At 44.2% G+C, this 25,871-nt stretch overlaps 1 protein-coding gene across 1 annotated transcript; it reads left to right on the forward strand.

Moving 5' to 3' along the window:
- On the forward strand, positions 1-25,871 carry GAL3ST3 (galactose-3-O-sulfotransferase 3). The gene is made up of 2 exons (XM_033957222.1): positions 1-177; positions 23,813-25,871. Exons 1-2 carry the CDS (start codon positions 56-58, stop codon positions 25,017-25,019), a joined length of 1,329 nt encoding a protein of 442 aa, XP_033813113.1. The 5' UTR covers positions 1-55; the 3' UTR covers positions 25,020-25,871.

Below are 25,871 nucleotides of genomic sequence, written 5' to 3' on the forward strand. Positions count from 1 at the left end.
AAGGGTGGGGGTGGAGGCTAAACCTCCCCCCTCTGAGAGTTCAGTGTCTGATGCTATGACTTGTACCCTGTGGTCCTACCAACTGCTGCTTAACATGTCAAGGAAAAAAGTCCTGCTGATGCTGGTGGGATTCTTCACCCTCAGTGTCCTCATCCATCAGGGCACCCTCTTCAACTGGTATGTGTCTACCCTATCCCTACTTTGAGCTCCTGTTCCACAGCAAACTCACCATTCTCATACACCAGAGTGTCCACCTCACCCCTATGGTCTAGCAACTTCCTGTCCATTCTCCTTTCCCCTCTACCCCTATGGATCAGCAGCTCCCTGTCCACTCTCTCTTGCCTTCCACGCTTATGGTGCAGCAGCTTCTTATCCCACCCTCTTTTCCTCTCCACCCTTGTGATCCAGCAACTCCCTGCCTCCTCTTCTTTCCCCTTTTCTCCTATGGTCCATCAATTCCCCGTCTGCTATCCCTTTCCCTCCACCCTTGTGGAGCTTCCTCTCACATTAGCTCCCTGTCTCCTATCCTATCATTCCCCCCCCCCCAGTGTAGCATCACTGCTCAGCAGCTTAGAGAGGAAAGTGGTATTAGAAAACCCTGCCCAACCACAGGAAATGCAGCTACAATAACCCCAAAGCTGAGTTCCTTTCTGGGATGTGTAGGCAACACAGTGGCGTACCAAGGGGGGGGCGGGGGTGCAGTCCGCCCCGGGTGCAGCCTTAGGGGGGTGCACAGCCTGCCAGGTCCGGAAAATTCTACCAGGCCGATCAGCCTGCCTCTTCCCGATGTCAATACTGCTGTCGGAGAGGAAGTTCGGGCCAGCCAATCGCTGCCTAGCTGGGCAGAACTTCCTCTCCGACGGCAGAATTGATGTCGGGGAGAGGAATGCTGGTCGGCCCGATGCAGGGAAGACGCAGGGAAGAAGAGATTGGGGCTGCAGCGGCTTTGGGGCATGTTACCCGATGGCGGTGACTTGGGGGGCTGTTCCCCAATGGCGGCGGCAATGGCTTGGGGGAGGGCAGGGAGAAAGAAAGAAAGGGGGCAGGCAGGGAGACAGAAGGAAAGAAGGGAAACGGAGAAAAAGAAAGGGGGCATGAAGAGAGAAAAAAGAAAGGGAGGCAGGAAGAAAGAAAGGGCAGGGAGAGAGGAAGAAAAAGTTGGGGGAGGGAATGAGGTCTGGAGGAGAGGAAGCATACAGGCTGAAAGAAGGGAAGAAAGATTTGATGCACAGTCAGAAGAAGAAAGTGCAACCAGAGACTCATGAAATCACCAGACAACAAGGTAGAAAAAATGATTTTATCTTAAATTTAGTGCTCAAAATGAGTCTGAATTTATATCTGCTATCTATATTTTGCACTATGGACCCCCCTTTTACTAAACCACAATAGCGTTTTTTAGCGCAGGGAGCCTATGAGCGTCGAGAGCAACCCTGGGCATTCAGCGCAGCTCCCTGTGCTAAAAACTGCTATTGTGCTTTAGTAAAAATGGAGGGGGGTATTTGTCTATTTTTGTATGGTTGTTACTGAGGTGACAGTGCATAGAGTCATCTGCTTGACCTCTTTGAAAAAACCCCCAGAATAGGAATGATAATTAACATTTTCTCAGCGTACAGTGTGCTTTGTGGGTTTTTAAAAAATTTTTATTGTTGATAGATCATTTTGACTTGGTCATTTTAAAAGTAGTTCGCAAGCCCAAAAAGTGTGGGCACCCCTGAACTAGAGCGTTGAAACTCCGTGTTTCTGCCGTAAAGGTAATCTCTGATGCAACCGGAAGTTGCATCAGAGATGACCTTTACGGCAGCCATATGCAACTACAACGCTCCGGCTGCTGTAAGAAGGCAGTTTAAACATCGCCGGCCACAGGGCAGGGAGGTTTGTCGGACCGGGCCGGGGGGGGGGGGGAGAAAGCGCCACAAAGGTAAGGGGCAGGGAGGGAGAAAGGGAGAAATGTGGGGTGGAGAGGAAAACAGGGTAAAACAGAGGGGGGAGAAGGATGCTGAAAGCACATGGGGAAGACAGAGGGGGGAGAAGGACGCTGAAAGCACATGGGGAAGACAGAGTGGGAAGAAGATGCTAAATGGAAATGGGGAACAGAGAGTGGGGAGAAGATGCTGAAGGGAAATGAGGAACAGAGTGGGGAGAAGATGCTGCAGTAAAATGGGGAAGAGAAAGTGGGGAGAAGACACTGGCAGGGAAGAAAACAGAGATGCCAGACTATGGGAGGAGCGGTGGGAAGAAGATGGGTGCCAGACCAATTTGGAAGGAGGGAGAAAGGGAGAGGCACAGTAACAGAGCAAATGGAAGATGCAGAGAGAAGAGAGACAGTGGATGGAAGGAAGAGAGTAACAAGAAGATGAGGAAAGCAGAAACCAGAGAAGACAAAGGTAGAACAAAAATTTTCTATTTATTTATTGCTTTAGGAGACATGTGTCACTGTTTCTGTGGTGTTGCATTGTATGCAGAGTCCAGCTTCTTGCTGGTTCAATTTAACCTTTGTCTATGTATTTCTATTTTATCCCCCCTTTTACAAAACTTTTTTCTGTTGAGTGACTTCATTTTTGGCAGCACTTTCGGCAGAATTAATATACAGGCAATTGTTGTTATCTTCATTTTTTGCGGTACACTTTATACCTTATTTACCATGGACCCCTGATGAAGGTGTTTGTCCGAAACATGGACCGTGTTGGGTCCCTTGGTTGTTAATAAGGTTTTTATATTCCTGCATTTTATTTTGGGATAATAAATTTTTGCCTGCATCGTGTACATTGTCTGCAGTTTTTGTTTGTTCTCCTGCTTCGCTGTTTATTCTGCAGATCTGGTTGGATTTCTTTTTGTTGTTCCAGAATTCTATGAGCATCAGAGCTGTTACCACCGTGGCTAAAATCTACACTACAGTTTTGTAAAAGGGGGAGGGGTTAGTTTGTGATGACATATTCCATACTAGGCAAAGGTGTTTTCTGTGTTCTGTGTGTTCGAAAGACATGGTTTTTTGTTAGGATTGACGTAGGATTGATCTGTACTAGTCTGGCTTGTTTAGTTTTACAATGGGTGTATTGATGTTGTACTGCTTACTGCAGTATGTAAGATGCTGCCTTTTCCTAGGTACTCATGTGTGATATGTGGCTTGTTACTAAAAATCATGTTTTTCGTACAGATGGGGAGGGGTGTGTGCCAAAAAATGATGGGCCCCGGGTGTCACATATGCTAGGTACGCCACTGCTTGTGCCTTTTCTGTACAGCCTGGAATCTTAATCTGATTTTTCGCTCTCTGGCTCGTCCGCCATATGAGCCTCTGGAGCAGGTGTCTCTGATGCTACTAAATAAGGTGTCTCTGATGCTACTAAATAAGATGAAATCAATGGGGTTGGGCGAGACGATAACCGCATGGGTCAATGATTGGCTGAGTGGTAGACTTCAGAGGGTGATGGTCAATGGTACCCTTTCTGAAACATCAGAGGTGACCAGCGGAGTGCCGCAGGGCTCGGTCCTGGGTCCTCTCCTTTTTAACATATTCATAAGGGACTTGACACGAGGGCTACAGGGTAAAGCAACGTTATTCGCCGACGATGCAAAACTGTGCAACATAGTAAGTGAAAGCTTTTTACAGGATAGTATGACACAGGACCTTCGTACGTTGGAAAACTGGTCCTCGACATGGCAGCTAGGCTTCAATGCTATGAAATGTAAGGTCATGCACCTCGGTAGCAGAAATCCATGCAGAACTTACACCCTAAATGGAGAAACATTAGCCACGACCTCAGCAGAACGAGATTTGGGAGTAATCATCAGTGCAGACATGAAGGCTGCATCCAAGGCAAGGCAAATGATGGGATGTATCAAAAGAAGTTTCGTCAGTCGGAAACCAGAAGTCATAATGCCGCTGTACAGGACCATGGTGAGACCTCATCTGGAGTACTGTGTGCAGTTCTGGAGGCCACATTACCGTAAAGATGTGATTAGAATCGAGTCGGTTCAGAGGATGGCCACTAGGATGATCTTGGGGTTCAAGGGTCTCTCATACGAAGAGAGACTGAGCAGACTGCGGCTCTACACTCTAGAGGAACGCAGGGAGAGAGGGGACATGATTGAGACATTTAAATACATCACAGGACGGGTCGAGGTGGAAGATGTCATCCTCTTGCCCAGGGGACCCTCGACCACAAGAGGGCATCCGCTTAAACTCAGAGGAGGGAAGTTTAGTAGTGACACCAGGAAGTATTTTTTCACGGAAAGGGTGGTAGATCACTGGAATAAGCTTCCAGTGCAGGTGGTCGAGGCCACCGGCGTGCTTGACTTTAAAAGTAAATGGGACATGTACGTGGGATCCCTACATAGCACGAATCACTAGCATCTAGACTTATCAGGGTGGGTCAGTAGAGTGGGCAGACTTGATGGGCTATAGCCCTTTTCTGCCGTCATCTTTCTATGTTTCTATGTTTCTATGATGGATCTCACGATCAAGACGTTTAAATACCTACGTATTATAAAAGCGCATGAGTTAAGTCTCTTTCATTTGAAAGGAAACTCTGCAATGAGAGGGCATAGGGTGAAGTTAAGAGATAAATAGACTTCGAAGTAATCTAAGGAAATACTTTTTTACAGAAAGGGTGGTAGATGCATGGAACAGTCTCCCGAAAGAGGTGGTGGAGACAGACTGTGTCTGAATTCAAAAGGGCCTGGGATAGGCATGTCTGATGGGCCATTTGGCCTTTATCTGCCATCATGTTTCTATGTCTTTCTGGTGGCTATTACTTCAGCCTGCAGGGGTTCGGAGCATCAGGCTCTCTCCTGCAGGGATCCCTTTCTGCATATTATGGATTCCACTGTGATACTGTGTACTGTTCCTTCGTTTCTTCCGAAAGTAGTCTACGTTTTCCATATGGATCAGGAAGACCGGCTTCCTGCTTTTGCTTCCTCTGGTTCAAGGGAGCAGGACCAGGTGGCATAAAAGATACAGTTTTTGCTCTAATCTCTTGTATATTTTATTAATATTTTGTTAACTGAGTCAAGCCCTTTTGTAGGAATGAATCAGTATATAAAATCAAAGATTAGATTTATAGATTATTGTTATGACACCTGTTTGTTCTGACAGGTCCTGCCCACAAAGGTAGTCCAGCTTCCAGGTGGATTCGCCTGGACATTTGATGGCTGGAAAGAAGCCCTCCCCACCCCTCCCTCGTGGTGCAGGCTCATTCAACCAGAGGTGACTCTTGGGCAGAGTCATTGGATGTTTCTCGGGATGAGATTTGCAGGGCCGCTAACTGGTCCTCCTTACATACATTCACCAAGTTCTACAGGATTAATGTGGCAGCCAAGCAGGATGCTTTTGGTGCCTCTGTTCTAGCATCAGGCTCATCAGTCCCACCCTGATTTTTTGGGACTGCTCTATTATATCCCACTGGTCCCGGAATAAAGTGGGATTGTACAAGAACAAAAGATTAGGTTCTAACCTTTGCTAATCTTCTTTCGTGTAAATCCACACTTTATTCCAGGAACCCACCCTATTCTTTGCTGATTTGCCAATCAGCAAAGTACTGGTAAGCTGGATTTCTGTTTTATGACCAGCCTTTATAAGACTGCAATCAGAAAGGGTTTAGCACTTGGTTTGGGAGGGTCCCTGTTTCAGGTATCCCCTTCTGACAGTGCAGGCTGTGACTCCTTATAACACTGTTTTATCGTTCTGGTTTCTAATGTTTCCTAACCCTGTTCTCTCGTTTTTCATTGTTGCTCTTTTTGCATTTGTGCATTTGTTGATATTAGCAGAATTAATTTACTTGTCGGGAAGTTGTCTGTGTTCCCCTTTCTCTTGTTTTTGTCCTTTACAGATTTCCTGGCTGCTTTTAGGCTGACTGAGGAACTGAGGCACTCACACAGTGATGAGGTATGAGGGGGATGGGTTTAGTTCTCTTAAATTTTGTTGCTTCCTTCAAAGTCCTGGCGGGTAGATGGAAATAACCCACTAGTCCTGGAATAAAGTATGGATTAAAGTATGGAGTTCAGTTTCACACGGGATAAACCAAAGTGTTCCTGCCTGTCTCCCATCAGGAGAAGCTTCGACAGGTTGTTCAAAGTGTTCCTGCCTGCCTAATCTTTCGTTCCAAAAAGCATACGAGTCCTGAACTTGTGGGTAGTGCATCTTCACCCATGAGGAATGCAGAAGGCACCATCTACGTTCTCAATTCTGCCTCCGTGCATCACCGGGCATTGCTCTCTTTCCTTAGTTTTATCCTTTTGCAAGCAAGTGAGAGGGTGTCTTTTTCATCTGCTCTGTTTAAATTTCTTACTTTCAGGTGTTATCCAATGTTTTTTTTTCAAGGCATTGGGTGCTATAGAGTTCCCCAGTAGTCCTGGGACACCTCTGCCTGGGAAAAGCTACAGATTCGGTGTTCTGAGGTTTCTAGCTGGGTTGGCTACCTTTGCTGCGGGGCACCTGTCTGGCCAGCCTGCTCTAACACTTGGTTCGGTTCAGGGTTCGGCTCTCAGAAGTCTGCTCACTTGGTTTTATTTGATGCACATGAGCGCAGGCTGTATTTGGGCTCCACACTGGTCAGGAGACCTTGCAGGTGCTGGCTGTGTCCCCCCCACCCCTCCAAGAATCGAGTAGAGACTGGTGAGGGTAGAGAGTTTCAAGCTTGTTCAGTCTATGTAAAAGGCAGCCCAAAGAGACAAGCCCCTAAATATCCTGCTTGTTTGTCTGAAGCATAAAAGCTTTTCCTTTATCCAGCTACAGTGAGAACTAATGCAGACACAGCACATTGCAGCACAGTGAGTATAGCCCATTATTGTTTATGACAGACATCGGGAGGAGTTGTTTTGGGATTTTTTTTTAAAAAGAGTTTCTGGTGCTTCCTTGAGAGTCATCCTCCCCTAAAATCCTGTTGTTGTTGGTTGGTTGTTGTTTTTTTTTACATATTTTGTTCATTTCTGTAGCTCCCCCAGGCTGTTTTTAGCACCAAAATTACTGCTGTGGTGGCCATCTTAGATTTTCTGATTTTTTTTAAAAAGCCTCTCCCTGCCTCAAGACACCTCATTTAGATCTAATAACAGTCAGGATGGACTCCACAAGTGGTTTAACCACTGTATCATGTGCTTTTTATGCTGGATGGGCACCTGAGGAGCACCCATGCACTGCGAGTCATTGCACATGAGGGGAGGAGCAGTGGGCTTAGCTCCCTAGGATCTTCCAGAGGTTCAGAGGCACAGAAAGCTTGAGACGTGGGACACAAATCCCTCCTGGAACTTTCTACTTGCAATTCAGCACCACAAGCAAAGCAAAACTGCACGGACGTCATTATTACAGGGAGATCCCTTGAGGGAGTCCTATAGAGGTCCTCTGGGGGGGTCCTCCAGGGACTCAAGTCAAGTTTTTGACTCTGATTTTGTGGCTCTCATGTATGATGCCTATGTGAAGTGCAAACAGTCCCCAGGTCCAGCTGAGGCTGTTCTTGGTATCACGCAAGCAGGTTTATCCTACAGAATTTGGCTCCCTTATAAGAAAGGGGTCTCCAGAGAAAGATTGGGGTACCAAATCTATGCCTCTTCTCTCCAGAAGTGTTTCCTCTGTAGGAGACGCAGGTTTTTGTGGGGTGAGTGTAACCAGGAGGCTATAGCAGCCCTAGACCAGGGAGAGGATTCAACATTGTACATACAGGCTCTTTTAAGCCGGCCAGCTTAAATGAGATCATTGCAATCTCACTGAGGGAACTAGATTTAGATGTTCAGCAAACTGCCTTGACACAACGCTCATTTTGCTGAGCAGCTCCAAGACACAGCCTACATTTTTTCCTTTGCATCCTGATATCACTAAGATGCTGACAGAGCATTTGGAGATGCCAGAGGAGCCCTTGTTAAGGGCTAGGGCGATGACTAAGCTGTTTTCCATGGCTCCCGATTTCCAGCAACTGTTTACGCCACCTAAGATAGATTCCTTGGTGGAACAGGTTACAAAGCATACTTCTCTTCCTAGTGAAGGCAGTGTGGTCCTGAAGAATGCTTAGGACTGTGAACTGGATCTGATACTGAAAAGGAAATTTGAGGTCTTGGCTTTGAGTTCTAAGGCAGCTATAGCGGCTTCCTTTGTGGTGTATGCTTGCCATAAAATGCTACACTAGGCTCCGACTTTGGACTGGAGGCAAGTGCATACCCCCAGACTGTACTGTCTGGTGTCACAAATCATAAGAACATAAGAACTGCCATCTCCGGATCAGACCCTGGGTCCATCAAGTCCGGTGATCCGCTCACGTGGAGGCCCAGCCAGGTGTAACCTGGTGAAAACTTAGTCATCGGTATCCCTCTATGCGCCTTTCGAGGAGATGTGCATCTAACTTGCCCTTAAATCCTAGAACAGTGGGTTCTGCAGCAATCTCCACCGGGAGAGCGTTCCAGGTGTCCACCACTCGCTGTGTGAAGCAGAACTTCCTGGCATTTGTCCTGGGTTTGTCCCCCCTCAGCTTCAGTCCATGACCTCTTGTCCTAGTCACATTTGACATCGTAAATAACATAGTAACATAGTAACATACATAGTAGATGACGGCAGGTAAAGACCCGAATGGTCCATCCAGTCTGCCCAACCTGATTCAATTTAAATATTTTTTTTTTTTTAATTTAATTTTTTAAAATTTTTCTTCTTAGCTATTTCTGGGCAAGAATCCAAAGCTTTATCCGGTACTGTGCTTGGGTTCCAACTGCCAAAATCTCTGTTAAGACTTACTCCAGCCCATCTACACCCTCCCAGCCATTGAAGCCCTCCCCTGCCCATCCTCCACCAAACGGCCATACACAGACACAGACCGTGCAAGTCTGCCCAGTAACTGGCCTAGTTCAATATTTAATATTATTTTCTGATTCTAAATCTTCTGTGTTCATCCCACGCTTCTTTGAACTCAGTCACAGTTTTACTCTCCACCAACTCTCTCGGGAGCGCATTCCAGGCATCCACTACCCTCTCCGTAAAGTAGAATTTCCTAACATTGCCCCTGAATCTACCACCCCTCAACCTCAAATTATGTTTTACCATTTTCCTTTCTCTGGAAAAGATTTTGTTCTACGTTAATACCCTTCAAGTATTTGAACGTCTGAATCATATCTCCCCTGTCTCTCCTTTCCTCTAGGGTATACATATTCAGGGCTTCCAGTCTCTCCTCATACGTCTTCTGGCGCAAGCTTCCTATCATTTTCGTCGCCCTCCTCTGGACCGCCTCAAGTCTTCTTATGTCTTTCGCCAGATACGGTCTCCAAAACTGAACACAATACTCCAAGTGGGGCCTCACCAATGACCTGTACAGGGGCATCAACACCTTCTTCCTTCTACTGACTACGCCTCTCTTTATACAGCCCAGCATCCTTCTGGCAGCAGCCACTGCCTTGTCACACTGTTTTTTCGCCTTTAGATCTTCGGACACTATCACCCCAAGGTCCCTCTCCCCATCCGTGCATATCAGCTTCTCTCCTCCCAGCATATACGGTTCCTTCCTATTATTAATCCCCAAATGCATTACTCTGCATTTCTTTGCATTGAATTTTAGTTGCCAGGCATTAGACCATTCCTCTGACTTTTGCAGATCCTTTTTCATATTTTCCACTCCCTCTTCGGTGTCTACTCTGTTACAAATCTTGGTATCATCTGCAAAAAGGCACACTTTTCCTTCTAACCCTTCAGCGATGTCACTCACAAACATATTGAACAGGATTGGCCCCAGCACTGATCCCTGAGGGACTCCACTACTCACCTTTCCTTCGAGCGACTTCCATTAACCATCACCCTCTGGCGTCTGTCCGACAGCCAGTTTCTGACCCAGTTCACCACTTTGGGTCCTAACTTCAGCCCTCAAGTTTGTTCAACAGCCTCCTATGAGGAACTGTATCAAAGGCTTTGCTGAAATCCAAGTAAATTACATCTAGCATATGTCCTCGATCTAGCTCTCTGGTCACCCAATCAAAAAATTCAATCAGGTTCGTTTGGCACAATTTACCTTTTGTAAAGCCATGTTGCCTCGGATCCTTAACCCATTAGATTCAAGGAAGTACACTATCCTTTCTTTCAGCAAAACTTCCATTATTTTTCCAACAACTGAAGTGAGGCTCACCGGCCTGTAGTTTCCTGCTTCATCCCTGTGACCACTTTTATGAATAGGGACCACATCCGCTCTCCTCCAATCCCCAGGAATCACTCCCGTCTCCAGAGATTTGTTGAACAAGTCTTTAATAGGACTTGCCAGAACCTCTCTGAGCTCCCTTAGTATCCTGGGATGGATCCCGTCTGGTCCCATCGCTTTGTCCACCTTCAGTTTTTCAAGTTGCTCATAAACACCCTCCTCCGTGAATGGCGCAGAATCTACTCCATTTTCTCATGTAACTTTGCCAGACAATCTCGGTCCTTCTCCAGGATTTTCTTCTGTGAACACAGAACAGAAGTATTTGTTTAGCACATTTGCTTTCTCCTCATCACTCTCCACATATTGGTTCCCAGCATCTTTTAGCCTAGCAATTCCATTTTTTATCTTCCTCCTTTCATTAATATATCTGAAAAAATTTTTATCTCCCTTTTTTACATTTTTAACCTTCGCCAAACTTATCTCTCTCTTGGCTTCTTTCAGTTTCACCCTGTAGTCCTTTCTGCTCTCCTCTTCTTGGGTTTTTTTTATATTTCATGAACGCCAACTCTTTCGCCTTTATTTTCTCAGCCACTAGGTTGGAGAACCATATCGGCTTCCTTTTTCTCTTGTTTTTATTGATTTTCTTCACATAAAGGTCCGTAGCCATTTTTATCGCTCCTTTCAGCTTAGACCACTGTCTTTCCACTTCTCTTATGTCCTCCCATCCTAACAGCTCTTTCTTCAGGTACTTTCCCATTGCATTAAAGTCCGTACGTTTGAAATCTAGGACTTTAAGTATTGTGCGGCCGCTCTCCACTTTAGCCGTTATATCAAACCAAACCGTTTGATGATCGCTACTACCCAGGTGAGCACCCACTCGAACATTAGAGATACTCTCTCCATTTGTGAGGACCAGATCCAATATCGCTTTTTCCCTTGTGGGTTCCGTCACCATTTGTCTGAGCAGAGCCTCTTGAAAGGCATCCACAATCTCCCTACTTCTTTCCGATTCCGCAGACGGAACATTCCAGTCCGCATCCCGCAGGTTGAAATCTCCCAACAGCAGAACCTCCTCTTTCCTTCCAAACTTTTGGATATCCACTATCAGATCCTTATCAATTTGCTGCGATTGAGTCGGAGGTCTGTAGACTACACCCACGTAGATAGAAGTTCCATCTTCTCTTTTCAGAGCAATCCATATCGCTTCTTCTTCTCCCCAGGTCCCTTGCATTTCGATCGCTTGGATATTGATCTTTACATAGAGAGCTACTCCTCCACCTTTATGACCATCTCTGTCCTTCCTAAAAAGATTATATCCCGGTATGTTTGCATCCCATCCATGTGATTCACTGAACCATGTCTCTGTGATAGCAACAATATCTAGATCTGCCTCTAATATCAGGGCTTGCAGATCATGAACTTTGTTGCTTAGACTGCGAGCATTTGTGGTCATCGCTTTCCAGCTATTTTTCAGCGATAATCTCCTTTTTCGTATGGATTTTTGTGTCGTTTCACTTTCCGTTGCAATACTAAGAAATGAGTTGCTGATATTGCTTATGTTGCAGCCTTTACTTCTATCACATCTTTTCTTTTGCTGGGGGTGGTCTCTATAATTGTCCTTCGTACATACACCACCCCCACCTTCTAGTTTAAATGCTTAGAAAAATATTGTCTAAATTTCTCTGCAAGGTTTCTTTTTCCTGCTGTAGTAATATGTAGCCCATCAGTGCAATATAGCTTCTTGTCCTTCCATGGATTTCCCCATCCTCCTATGTACCTGAAGCCTTCTTGATGACACCAGGCTCTGAGCCATCTATTAAAGTCCTCTGTGTTTTTCACTCTTTGCTCTCCCTTTCCATATGCAGGCAGTATTTCAGAAAAAGCTAAAGTCTTTACAAAAGGTTTCACGCCCTCACCAAGCTCCCGAAAAGCTTTCTGTGATGCAAGTGTGGAGTTGTTGGCCAGGTCATTTGTTCCCAGATGGATAACAACATCAGTGTTAAAATCCTTAGTTTCTTCCTTAATTATAGTCAGTATTTGCCTGGAACTCCTGGTAGCTGAGGATCCTGGAAGACATTTCACTTTTTGTCCTGCTCTATCTTGTCAATTCCTTTTATTATTTTAAAAGTCTCAATCAGACCCCCTCGCAGTCTCCTCTTCTCAAGGGAGAACAGTCCCAGTTTTCTAAGTCATTCTTTGTATTTCAAGTTCTCCATACTTTTTACCAGCTTCGTTGCTCGCCTCTGCACCCTCTTGAGCAGTTTTATATCCTTTTTTAGGTAGGGAGACCAGTGTTGGACACAGTATTCCAAGTGTGATCTGACCATTGCTCTATAAAGCGGCTTTATGACCCTCTTCAATCTACTCGTGATTCCCTTCTTTATCATGCCCAACATTCTATTTGCTTTCTTTGCCGCCACCGCACATTGTGCTGATGGTTTCAGGGTCCTATCTTTCAGTACCCCCAGGTCTTTTTCTTGTTCACTCCTACCCAGAATTGCACCTGACATGCTGTACTCATGCTCCTTGTTCTTTCTGCCCAAATGTATTACCTTGCATTTTTCCACATTAAACTTCATCTGCCATTTCTATGCCCATCTCTCTAACTGGCTCAAGTCTCTCTGTAGTTCCTCGCTGCCCTTTTGTGATCTGATTGTCCGACATAGCTTTGTGTCGTCTGCAAACTTGATGATTTCACTGGATGTTCCTTCTTCTAGATCATTGATAAACATATTAAATAAGATGGGCCCAAGAACCGAGCCCTGGGGCACACCTCTAGTCACTTTCTCCCAGTCTGAGTGCTTCCCATTTATGCCTACCCTCTGCATTCTGTTTTCCAGCCATTTGCCTATCCACCTTAGTATGTCTCCCTCTATTCCGTGGCTTTGTAATTTCCTGAGAAGTCTTTCGTGTGGAACTTTGTCGAATGCTTTCTGGAAGTCCAAGTATATTATGTCCACTGGTTCCCCGTTATCGATTTGTTTGTTTACTGTTTCAAAGAATTGTAGTAAATTCATCAAGCATGACTTCCCTTTCCTGAAGCCATGTTGACTGGCTCTCATCAGGTCGTGTGTATCCAAGTGCCGGACTATGCTATCTTTAATCAGTGCCTCAACCATCTTTCCAGGGACAGACGTAAGACTCACCGGTAGTTGCCCGGTTCTCCTCTTGATCCTTTTTTGAAAATTGGGGTGACATTCACTATCTTCCAGTCGTCCGGTATCTGTCCAGTTCTAATTGACAGGTTGGCAAGGTTTTGCAGTAGTTCACCGATTTCTACCTTCAGCTCCTTTAATACTCTCGGGTGAATTCCATCCGGTCCAGGGGATTTGTTGCTTTTAAGTTTGTCGATCTGGTAGTATATCTGGTCCAAATTCACTTCTAATGTGGTGAGGCTTTTCTCTATTTCTCCCTTGAATACTTTCACTGTTTCAGGTATTGATGTAATGTCCTCCTTCGTAAAGACAGATGCAAAGAAGGAGTTTAGTCTGTCAGCAATTTGTTTGTCTTCTATTATGCACCCTTTTCTTCCCTGGTCGTCCAGCGGACTCAGTGCCTCTTTTGCAGGTTTTTTCCCTTTTACGTATCTAAAAAAGGGCTTGAAGTTATTGGCCTCTTGTGCTATTTTCTCCTCATAGACCTTTTTGGCATCCCTCACCGCCTTGTGACATTTCTTCTGATTGTCTTTGTGGCTGTTCCAGGCTTCTGTAGTTCTTTCACATTTCCATTTTTTAAAGGAGTTCTTCTTTTCTCTTACGGCATCCTTCACCTCTTTAGTAAGCCATGCTGGTTCTCCTTTGCTTTTATTTTTCCATCCTTTGGATATCTGCGGAATGTAGAGATTTTGTGCTTCCGTGATAGTATTTTCCAGTAGGGACCATGCCTGATCCACCGATTTAATTGCGTTCATCCTTTTCTTGAGCCGTTTTTTTTACCATGGCTCTCATGCTATCGTATCTTCCTTTCATAAAGTTGAGGGTCGTGGTTAAGGTTTTGATACGTTTCCCCTTCCCGATGTCAAGTTTAAAGTTGATCATGTTATGATCGCTTGTCCCTAGCGGGACCGTGACTTCTACTTCTTTAGTCTGACCAGTAATGCCATTTAAGACCAAGTCCAAGGTGGCATTCCCTCTCGTCGGCTGTCCCACCATTTGATCTAGGAAGCAGTCCCCTATCATTTCTAGGAACTTTATTTCTTTGCCATAGTTTGAGGTTCCCAGGTTCCAGTCTATCCCTGGAAAGTTAAAGTCTCCCATGATCATTACATTGCCTGTCTTACATCTTTGTTTGATTTCCTCTATCATTTCTGAGTCTGTCTCCTCCGACTGTCCTGTCCATGTATGACGTGCTTAGAGTCCTGAGCAAAGTATCTGCTTACTCTGTTTCCACCCACAGGATGTTTTGGATCAGACAATGGGCAGGAGATATGGCTTTTACATTGAGCAAGCTGCCCTTTAAGGGGCAGATGATTTTTAGCAAAGGGCTAGATGACCTTATGACCAGTGTAATGGACAGGCATCCTAAGTCTCTCCTGTATAGCAAGCCAAAGGCACCTGGAGTGTCAAGATGTGGATCCTTTCAAGGCTACAGGTGGCCTTGGCAGTCTTTGGTGAACTTCTCTTTGCAGAAGTCATTTCAAGGGACTAGGCAGAGGTTTGTTGCCTCTGGATGAAACCCATATCAGGTGTCCATTTGGCACCCAGTTCTAAAAAGTCTCAATGATGCCAAATCCCTCTCTGATCTTCCCCGTATAGGTGGGAGACTTGCAGACTATCAGAAGGCCTGGGAATGGATTTGCACAGACATAGATTTTGCTTGACATCATTTGAGAGGGGTACAAGCTTGAATTTTATGTCACCTTGAGACTTTTTCATAGACTCTCTGGTGGGGAGGCCGGAGAAAGCAACCAGAGTATGAGAAACAGTGCAATAGCTGCTGCAGATCCAGGTGGTAGAAGAAGTCCCAGAGGCCAAATCAGGCTCAGGCAAATACTCTATATACTTCATCGTGCCAAAGAAAGATTCAGACTGGAGACCAATTCTAGATCTCAAGTTGGAGAATGCAGCTTTAAATGTGCCCGAGTTCCATATGGAAACAATAAGATCAGTTATTGTCTCGGTTGCTCTGGGGAAATATCCCCATTTTTTTTCCGGTGCACAGAAGGTTTCTCAGATTCCATGTGCTGGAGAAGCATTTTCAGCACTTCCATTTGGACTAGCATTGGCACCACACACTTTTACCAAGGTAATGGTAGTGACAGCAGCACATTTGCACAGAGCCAGGATTCATCAATGCTGTGTTCCAGGCAGAGGGCCACAGGGCAGTGACACAATTAATTCACATCTTGCAAGAACTGGACTGGATCAATTTCTAAAAGAGTTATCTGGATCCCTCGCAATCCCTGGAGTACTTGGGGATTGTATTCAACATGACAGAAGGCTGAGACAGTATATTTTAGAGATTCTGGCAATGCCAGCCCCAACTGCATGGCATTATCTATAGTTTTAGGGTCCATGGTGGCAACAATAGAGGTGGTACTGTGGGCTAAAGTTAATCTTTGACCTCTCCAGAGTGCACTCTTGTCCCGCTGGTCACCACAGACAGACTCAGATGCATATGGAGTTGACAGTGGAATCCCATCAAAGTTTGCATTAGTGGCTACTAAAACTGGAAGGATTGCCTCTATGCATAGCAATGTGGGTGATCCGGACTATGGATGCCAGCCTTTATGGCTGGGAATGTCATTGTGAAGGTCATCCAGCCCAGGGCCACTAGGAACTTTTGCAGAGAACATAGTCCATCAACAGATTGGAGCTGAGAGCCATTTGAATGACGTTACGGGCCTTCCAAGAGACCCTGGAAGGGAAAGCAGTCAGTCTTCTCAGCCAGTGCCACAGCAGTGGCTTATAACAACAGGTGAGGAGGCACCAAGAGTGCGCTGTTAAAACTGAAGGCCTGTTATTTCGCTAGGCAAAGAACCATCTGCTTGCCATCTTGGCAGCGCATGTAGTGGGAGTGAACAAGGTTCAGGCCGACGTTCTCAGCTGATGGACGCTGGACCCGGGAGAGTGGTCCCTCTTGCTGACTTACAAGTGCACTCACTCTGAAGCCCCCCGATATCTCTCCTCACTTACCTTTTCCCCTATGCTCCCCCTCCACCCCCCTCCCCGGTGATCTGTTCTCATCGGACAAGCCCCTTTTATCTGTACCCTTTTCTTCCACCGCTAACTCCAGACTCCGTCCCTTCTTTCTTGCAGCACTGTATGCCTGGAACAGGCTGCCTGAATCAATATGCCATGCTCCATTCCTGGCAGTGTTCAAACCCAAGCTAAAGGCCCACTTTTTTGAAACTGCCTTCAACTCTTAACTTCCACTCACTGCTGTCAGATACCTATACCTACTTATCATTTCCTCTACTATAATCTCCCCAACCCTGAAATGTCCTGTCTAAATTAGATTGTAAGCTTCTCTGAGCAGGGACTCTATTGCATATTAACATGTACAGCGCTGCATACTCCTTTCAGTGCTATAGAAATAATATATTAGTAGTAGTAAATATCGTATGATACTCGGAGATGGTCATTGCTACACTCCTTTGCTCCAAGAAACCAGTGACAGTAGCAGCTTATGCGAAACCCTGGAAAGCATTTCAACATTGATATTTTAAAAAGCTGTAAAAACCTACCTTTTTGCCTAGTCACTCCCTCAACCCTTCACCAGCATCAGTAAGTATTCCTATATGAAGATATATTGCAACACACTGTATGTAAACCCTATATTGTAACACTGTGAAGGTAAACTGTAATCCGTTCTGAGCTCTTTGGGGAGGACGGGACACATATCTAAATAAATAAATATTCAGAGCAACAGATAGAGCCAGTTAGATCTCCAATAACAGCAATCCTTTCTTTGCTTCAAGAAGGGCTTGGTGGCTGGTTCCTTAAAGGATTAAGTGGCCAGTATTTCCTGTTTTCAAGATGATTTGGAGAGAGGTTCACTGGCGTTTCACCCTGACATTTCCAGGTTCTTGAAGGGAGCAGAGTGGTTGCATCAAGGTTGTCCTTCATGGAACCTTAATCTCATGTTGAGGGCCCTAAGCAAGGCCCCTTAAGAGCCCTTGCTGGAGGCCATGCTGACGGACCTCACGTTAAAGATGGTCTTCCTGGTAGCTATCATTTCAGCTAGAAGAGTTTCAGAGCTCCAGGCCTTGTCATGCAGAGAACCATTCCTCAGAATTACAAAAACAGGAGTGTATCTGCGAACATTTCCCTCTTTTCTGCCAAAGGTGGTGTTGACGTTCCATTTAATCAGGAAGTCCGACTGCTGGCATTTCAGGCTATAGGTGTAAAGAAGCAGGACAAAATATTAGCATGTCTAGATGTCAGAAGGGTTCATTTTTGTTACCTGGAGGTGACCAATGATTTTTGGTTGTCGGATCATCTCTTTGTCCTAATGGTTTCTGGACGCACAGGAAGGCTGGCATCAAAGACCTTGATTTCCAGATGCATATAGGCGGCTATTTCCTCTGCTTATATAGGATGTGGTAAACGTCCACCAATTTCTTTGAAAGCACATTCCACCAGAAATGTGGCTTCTTCAGTTAGTTATTTTATTTGATATACTGCACTTTACTGACAAAAAGTCTAATCAAAGTGATTTACATAATATATGGACAGAGTCCAGGACAGTTTTGCCCAAGCAGATTTCTGGGGCAGCTACATGTAAATGCTATGTACATTTACTAAGTTGTACAAAGTGGATTTAACAGCACTAAAGGATTTTGCTTTTGGGTCGTGTTAGCAGAAGGCTCTTCTATCCCACCCTAGGCTCGAGGGACTGCTTTGATATGTCCCACAGGTTTAGGACTCATGTACTTTTTGTACTGGAATGGAATATTAGGTTCTTACCTTGATAATCTTCTTTCCAGTAGAAAAGCACATGAGTCCTGAAACCCCAACCTATCAGTTTTCAGAGTAGCCTGCTTTTGGCCTCAGACAGGTATGATACTGCAGAGACTTGTCTACTGACACTCAAGTAATACGAAGCAATACAAAGCTACGACTTCAGAGATACAGAAGTGTCATTATAGGATTGCTCTTGCCATACAAGTATTAGTGCTAGTTGCATTCAGGTAAGTGGCTGTTTTCATTCCATCTTGTTGATACTATGTTGCATTTGTTAATGAGGGTTTCTGACAGAGCAGATCAAAAATATGTGATTGGGAAGTTCCCAGCACCCTTCCTTGTTAATGCTTCTCTTTCAGGGGTTTTCTCTGCTTTGGTACAAACTGAGGAGAGAGGACATGTGCCTGGTGATGCATGGAGGTGGAATTGAAAAAATAGATGATGCCTTCTGCATTCCTTATGGATGAACATGCACGCCACACAGGTTCAGAACTCATGTTCTTTTCTACTGGAAATAAGATTATTGAGGTAAGAACCTAATCTTCTGTTGGAGGTCCATATGTGTTAAAATGATATATGATGAATATAGTTTGACATCTAAATTGCTGCTAAAAGACATAGAAAAGTAGGAAAAACTGCTCTGGATCTGCCTACAGTATATCTGCTAAAGCCAAGTAAAGCCAGATTTGATTTAAAAAAAACCCCTTGGATTGCAAGTAACTGGTTTGTAAGTGTTTTGCAAGACAAGCAAAATATTTAATTAAATTTTAACTTGATATACAAGCAATGTCTTGCAATACAAGTACATATGGTAAACAGACAGCACAACTGAACCGACGGTTCTTCTCTCTTTGACGCTGCAAGAGTGTAGTGACTGTTCTAAACAAGCAAAGTCCTGCAATACGAGTACATACAGTATACACGCATCACATCATCACAACTGAGCCGATGGTTCTTCTTTCTCTGACCCTGCAGGAATGTAGCGACTGTTCTATATGAACGAGCTCTTGCAATGCAAGTACGTTTAGTATTTTGTATTAAAGTTTTTGAGTTGTGGAACGAATCATCTTAGTTTCCATTATTTCCTATTGGGAAATTTGTTTTGATATGTGAGTGCTTTGAATTACAAGCATGCTTCTGGAACGAATTATGTTCGCAAACCAAGGTTTTACTGTATTAAGAATATATAACAGAGATTGCAATAATATCCAAGATACCTCATTCATTTTTTTTAATTAATAGCAACACGCAAAGACATAGCAGAGGAATTTAGCACTGTTAAACAAAAAATATCTTGACACAAAATAAACAATTATTTGTTGCATCAATGACTATATAAAAAAAGGATCAATATTGAGCTCACAGCAGTCATCGTTTCTAATTTTAAATGAAGGCCACCAAGGCATTTTATACCCAAATATTCAGTGCCAGACCTAATCTGGATTCTAGCATTGAATATCTGTGTATTCTCAGCTGCTGGAACTTATCAAGGTATCAGACAGTATTCAAACCAGTACCCAGTGCCTGGATAAAATTAAGATAGTAAAAAGGCTTAGGGAGGGGAACCTCACGATTGGGTACATGGTTATGGTTTATGGCTTAATTTTATTTAATATACCGTCTTTCCTTAGGCCCCCTTTTATCAAGCTGCAGTAGTGCTGCTGCCTTGGAAAATGCTCCGATGCTCATTCAATTCCTATGAGCGTCGTAGTATTTACTGCACTGGCCCGTGCTAAAACACTTGATGAAAGAGGGCCTTAGGCAATAACAGAGAGGTTTACAATAATAAAATCACAAAGAAATTAAAAGGAAACACAAATCATAAGAAGAGTAATAACAAAGAAAGAAAATAGAATTGAGGAGAGGAGCTCAGGGATTGGGTAACTGCTTCAAAGAGGCACTTGAGGATTGTGTGAGGGCTTGGTAAGGGGGCCCTTGGAAATTGGGTAAGTGCTTGAAGAGAGGGACTCAGTGATTGGGTGAGTCCTTGGGGCTAGGGCCCTTGGGGATTGGATAAATGCTTAGAAAGGGGGACTCGGGGATTGGGTGAAGGCTTGGAGAGGGAGCCTTTGTGTATAGGATGAGTGCTTGGGGAAGAGACTGAGGGATTGGGTGAATTCTTGGGGAAGGGACCCTTGGGGATTGGGTATGTTCTTGGGGAGGAGGCCTTTGGGGATTTGGGTGAGTGTCTGAGGGGAGCTCAGGGAATGAGGAACTTGTGGATGGAGGGTTTATGGATTGAGGAAATGTTTGAGGGAATTGGGCAAATGGTTAGACCGGGGGGGGGGGGGGGAGGGGGAAATTGGGTGAGTGCCCGGTGGAGTTGGCGGATAAGGGCTTAGAGATTTGGTAAGAGAGCAGATATGTCCTAACAATATTCGGGCACTTATCCAGTTAGCTGACTTAATATTGCTTGCAACTGGGCAAGGTCTCAGCACTGCCCCCACTCCACCCCAATTCCCCATTGACCAGCCTGGCACTAACTAAATAGAGCTGCAACAGTAGGATATGAAATTCAGCGGCACTATTTGTTGCAGTGGCTCTGAATATCAGGGGCAGAGCTGGTCAATGGGATTTAACCAGGTAGGAGCCTTCCTTCCTGATTAAATCCCATCTGAATATCAATCCCAAAATTGTCAGCCATGCTTTCACTCTCACCTGCGTCCCTCTCTTCCTACTCTTCCTGCCTTTCATTCCCTTATAAGCCCCTTTCTTCTGTCACTCTTTGACCATCTCTCTATTCCTCTGTTTCGCAGCCTTGCCATTTCTACCATCTCTCATCCTGCCTGCACAGTCCCCTCTCACTTTCTACTGCCTATCAACCCGGGTCCTTCACACATCTTCCTAATCTTCTTCATCCAGTCTCACACCATCCAGCCTGTCTTAACATCTTGGGTATCTACTAAATCTTATTATCCACTGTCCCCAATTCTAAATACTCATTCACCCACTCACCCTCCAATCCAATTCCATGTTTTTTCACTCTCCAACCTAATCTCCAAATTCTTGCAAGAAATGCTGTGCCACCATTTTTTGGGGGGGGGAGGGAGTAGCATGTCCCACTCCATAGCCTATGGGGCTCATAATCAAATTTAAAAAAAGTTCCCCTCTCCCCTGAACTGCTGCGAACCATGGAAGGAGAGATTAGGAATCTCTTCTGTCGCGGTTCACGGCAGATCGGGGTGGGGGTGGGGATCGTGACAGGAGAGATTAGGCATCTCTCCTGCCGTGATCGTTGTGGGGGGATTCTGTTACCGATGTTGTTTTTGAGAGACACCGGTTACAGAATCCAGCTTTTAGGCGAAGGACTGGCCTAAGGTCTTGTTTTGGGCATTTGGGACTTGGGCAATTTTTTGGTTGATAATGTGTTCTAAGGTTAGACGTAGTGGTGGTCTGGGTGCTTAAACTGCTGAACGTAGAGGTAGGCCATTCTAAAAAAAAACAACCTCATTTTGGATGGGTTTTTTTTTTTTTAGAATGGACATTTTCCCTGCTGCTACTTTCAGCGTTTAGGGCCTTAGGCCATAAGGGGACTTAGACTTTTTTTATTATGCCCTTCCACGCCTCATAAACCAGGCTTACCTCATCTTCTAGTGTCATGCCCACCATTTCATTGTCTAGTGTGGTTTCTAAAAAAAGAGTATGCATTTTTTCTAGTACTTAGCATTTTTGTGTTTATAATATTATTGTTACTCAATGCCAATGGAATTTTTATTACTTATTTCATCCGTTTTTTTTCTTATTTGTCTTATGGCATTTAATTATAGTAGTTTGTATATCTGCTTCCATTTTTATCTCAATGTTTCTGGATTTCTATACCACATTTTTTAATCCATTTTTCTCAATTGGTCTCATGTTGTACATTTGTTTAAATTCAATAATTCACATACAGTTATTTATGCCGTATTTATATGTATTTTATGTAAATTTGATCTTCAGTGTTTATTTATTTAAAACATTTATATACCATTTAGTATCTAAGTGGTTTCCACTAGCAAATATACATAAAAGTTACCAAAAAACATATTAACATAAAAAAAGAAAAAAACTCCCATATATGTATGTTTTCTCTGTAGTGTCCCCTGAGAAAGGCATATCCTTATGCTAAAACTAGGATCCTTGTTGGGACCAAGATCCACATTTTAAACTTTTGAGTTGGTTGAGTGGACATCTTTACTTGCCTGTGGTGGTTTTTTTTTTTTTTCTGTTATATTGTTGGGCAAAGTTTCCCTCTGTTTTCTGTTGCCACAGCAAGTTCACCATCCTCATATACCAGCCTTTATGCCATCCTAACTTGATCTGCAGTTATCAAGGGAGCTTCTGAACAATGCCAGGGCATTCTGTAAGAATTTTCAACGGCACTATCCAGATACTGCTGCTGAAAATTCACAGATAAGGTACTTGCCCAAGTAGTAGCTGCTGATATTCAGATAAGTCCTCTTAATATTGGGCTGTAAATTTATACTAGAGTCAACAACAGAGAGTGAAGTGACTTGCCCATCTTAATTGTTAAGAGTCTTGGGCCACAGCAAGCTCACCATCCTCATACAGTCATGTGAAAAAATTAGAACACCCCGTGAAATACAGTATTCAGTTCTTTCTTAAGAAATGTTCACATATCGATGTCAAATCTTTTTTTATTTATCTCTGGATAAGAAAGTGATATAACTGAAGGTAAGCAAAAATTGTCCTTGATTTACTCATGAAACAAAAGACAGAGTTGCGAGGAGCACGTTGAAGTTGTTACTCGTGGCAGTGAACATCTGGAGGTACAGGGGAAGGGGGGTGCGCAGCAGGGGGGCAGAGTTGAGGGTGGGGAGGGGCACCTCTCACCCTTGCTATGCCAATGCATGGCAGGAATAAGGAGTGAGTGTAGCTGTGACAGAGCAGAGTCTCTATAGAAGTGAACAGGTTTTTTTAAAATTTCAAAATAGGAATGTAGACTGTAGAAGAACTGAGCGTTCTCTTGAAGAGGCAAGAACTTTGCAGGAGAAGAGAAAGTTCCTCATGATCTAAGAAACTAGATGGCACTTTTTGACTATGTAATCTCACTACACTTTCGACCTGGTTTACAGCACAGCACAACTACTCATGAAAGATCAGCAGAGTCCACAAAGAGAAGTACTAAACATTCCACAGGCATAGAGTTCCAGAACAAAGCAGAAAAACCCACAATTCGCACATCAGCAACGCTTCTTCTATGAAAATTATTAAGAGGAGGAAAACCACCATGTTTGATCGAGGAGTTGATTTGAGAGATTGACTGTGACTTCACATCCTGAGGCAGCTTATGATTAGCGAAACGCTGGCCACCGTCGATGTGCGGTGTCTTTCTGTTTACTCAATAGAATTTGGCTTTTCAAAATCATTTTCAGATCATAGGGGTCCTGATACAAGGCAGAGTATATTCCACTTGCATTGCACAAAGCTTTTCTCTATTGAAATATTATTGAGGAGGTTTTTTATGCCAGTGACTTTATTACACCCTGTAAAACTCCACCTGTTTTCAACCTGAGTTTCTCGGTTTGGTGGAGGGGGGAACTGAGGCTTTTTTCCTCCTCTTAATAATTTTCATAGAAGAAGCGTTGCTGATGTGCGAATTGTGGGTTTTTCTGCCTTGTTCTGGAACTCTATGCCTGTGGAATGTTTAGTACTTCTCTTTGTGGACTCTGCTGATCTTTCATGAGTAGTTGTGCTGTGCTGTAAACCAGGTCGAAAGTGTAGTGAGATTATATTGTTTGGTTTTCGAGGGGCTTGTGTTGTGTTTGTTACTTTCTGACTATGTCTCATAACTCTCTTTTATCCTCTTTACAGGCTTCCCAAAACTCTTCCCTTTTATTGTGCTTCCCCGGGCATCTCACAGAAGAAACTAACTGCTGTAGCCTTTCTGAAGACACACAAGACAGCCAGCAGCACAGTGCAAAACATCCTCTTCCGCTTTGCAGAACGGCACAATCTCACCGTGGCCCTTCCGCACCACAACTGCGAACACCAGTTCTGCTACCCCCGCAACTTTTCCACCCGATATGTCCACCCCTACACACTACACCCCAGCATCGTAGCCAACCACATGCGTCTGAACACATCAGAGTTACAACGGCTGATGCCTAATGATACTACATATGTTACCATTCTGCGTGAACCAGCTGCCATGTTTGAATCACTTTTCAGTTATTATAACCAGCACTGCCTCTCCTTCAAGAAAGTCCCAAATGCTTCTATGGATGCCTTCTTCAGCAATCCCCTGAAGTACTACCAACCCCAGGATAAGTTTTCCATGTATGCTCACAACACATTGATCTATGACCTGGGTGGGGACAAGGACCATGCCACAGAAGACCAGGGTTACATCTCGGACTTCATCAAGAAGATGGAGAGTCTCTTCTCATTGGTTATGATAGCTGAATACTTTGATGAGTCCTTGGTCCTCCTGAGGAGGCTTCTTTCATGGGACCTGGAGGACATTGTGTATGTTAAACTCAACATGAGAAGCCAGGAGTCAAAAGTCAACATTACATTGGGTCTTTCAGATAAGATAAGAGCCTGGAATGCCCTGGATGCCCAGCTATATGATCACTTCAATGCCACTTTCTGGGAGAAGGTTCGGCAACTGGGCATGGGGTGTGTGCAAAAGGAGGTAGATCAGCTGAGACAGGCCCGGGAGCAACTGTCCAGGCAATGTTTTGGTGGCAGGCCCCAACCTCGCTTAGCTGCACAGATTAGAAACAAGGATCTGCGACCGTGGCAGCCCAGCAGCAAGGTTAGCATTGTGGGCTATGACGTTCCTACTGCTGCTGCTGGCTCAGAGCTCTGTCTGAAGCTAGTAATGCCTGAAATTCAGTACACTAAGTACCTGTTAAGGAAGCAGGGTCTAAAGGTTCGGCAGAAGATGGGCCGCCGAATACTATATCCAGCAAGATCACTGGCAAGGGGGCAGACCCAGCATCACAGGGGGTTCCAGACACACTACCCTGCCAGAGGGAGCACTACTGGCCAATGGCATCCAATAAAAGAAACATAGAAACATAACACCAGATAAAGGCCAAATGGCCCATCTGTAGCATCCACTATCTCCTCCTCTCCCTAAGTGAGCCCATGTGCCTGTCCCATGCTTTCTTGAATTCAGACACAAAATTCAAGAAAGCATGAACTGATGTAGGATGGCCACAGCCTCCAGGATCCTCTATAGGACTTTGAAGGACTGCAGTGACATTAAAAGAAAGATCCAACCCTTAACATGAGCCTATTTGTTCCATTAAACCAGCTCTCCATCTTCAGAATTCCTGCAAGCTGGAACAGGAGCTCTGGACCAAATAAGATAATTCTTCCAGTTCTTTTTAGCAATAGTTAGGAAATACAGGCAAAGATAAATTTTAATACAATTAGTGGGAATGAATGTTAACATGTCACCAGATGGTAGGTAGCCATCTTTGATTTGGGCAAAATCCCAAAGAAGTTCATGGAATTCTACAAGCAGGACAAAAATGTACCAAAGGAAAACCAAAAATGGGTGAAACCCAGAAACAGCAAATTAACTTTTTAGCACTACATTTTCTCTGAAGGAATAAGTTACTGATGCTTCAGGATTTCTCTGTGATTTTTATCTGAATCAAAGATGGTAAATGAGCACTTTAAGGAGAAAGGAGAGAGTTGCATTGACTGAACAATTCATAAATCAGTTACTGTCACTTGAAAAATCCCATTTCACTCTCCACTGATTTTCAGCATACTAGCGTATACATGTGTACCTATTCACTAAAACCAACAGAAACTGCACAAAGCAGCAATCATGGTTATAATATGAATTCTAATATAGTAACAAATCTTCTAGGGAGATAGTGTTCTGTGAAATTAATTACTATAGCCCAAAATA

Source organism: Geotrypetes seraphini, chromosome 8 (genome assembly GCF_902459505.1).
Source record: "Geotrypetes seraphini chromosome 8, aGeoSer1.1, whole genome shotgun sequence".
NCBI lineage: Eukaryota > Metazoa > Chordata > Amphibia > Gymnophiona > Dermophiidae > Geotrypetes > Geotrypetes seraphini.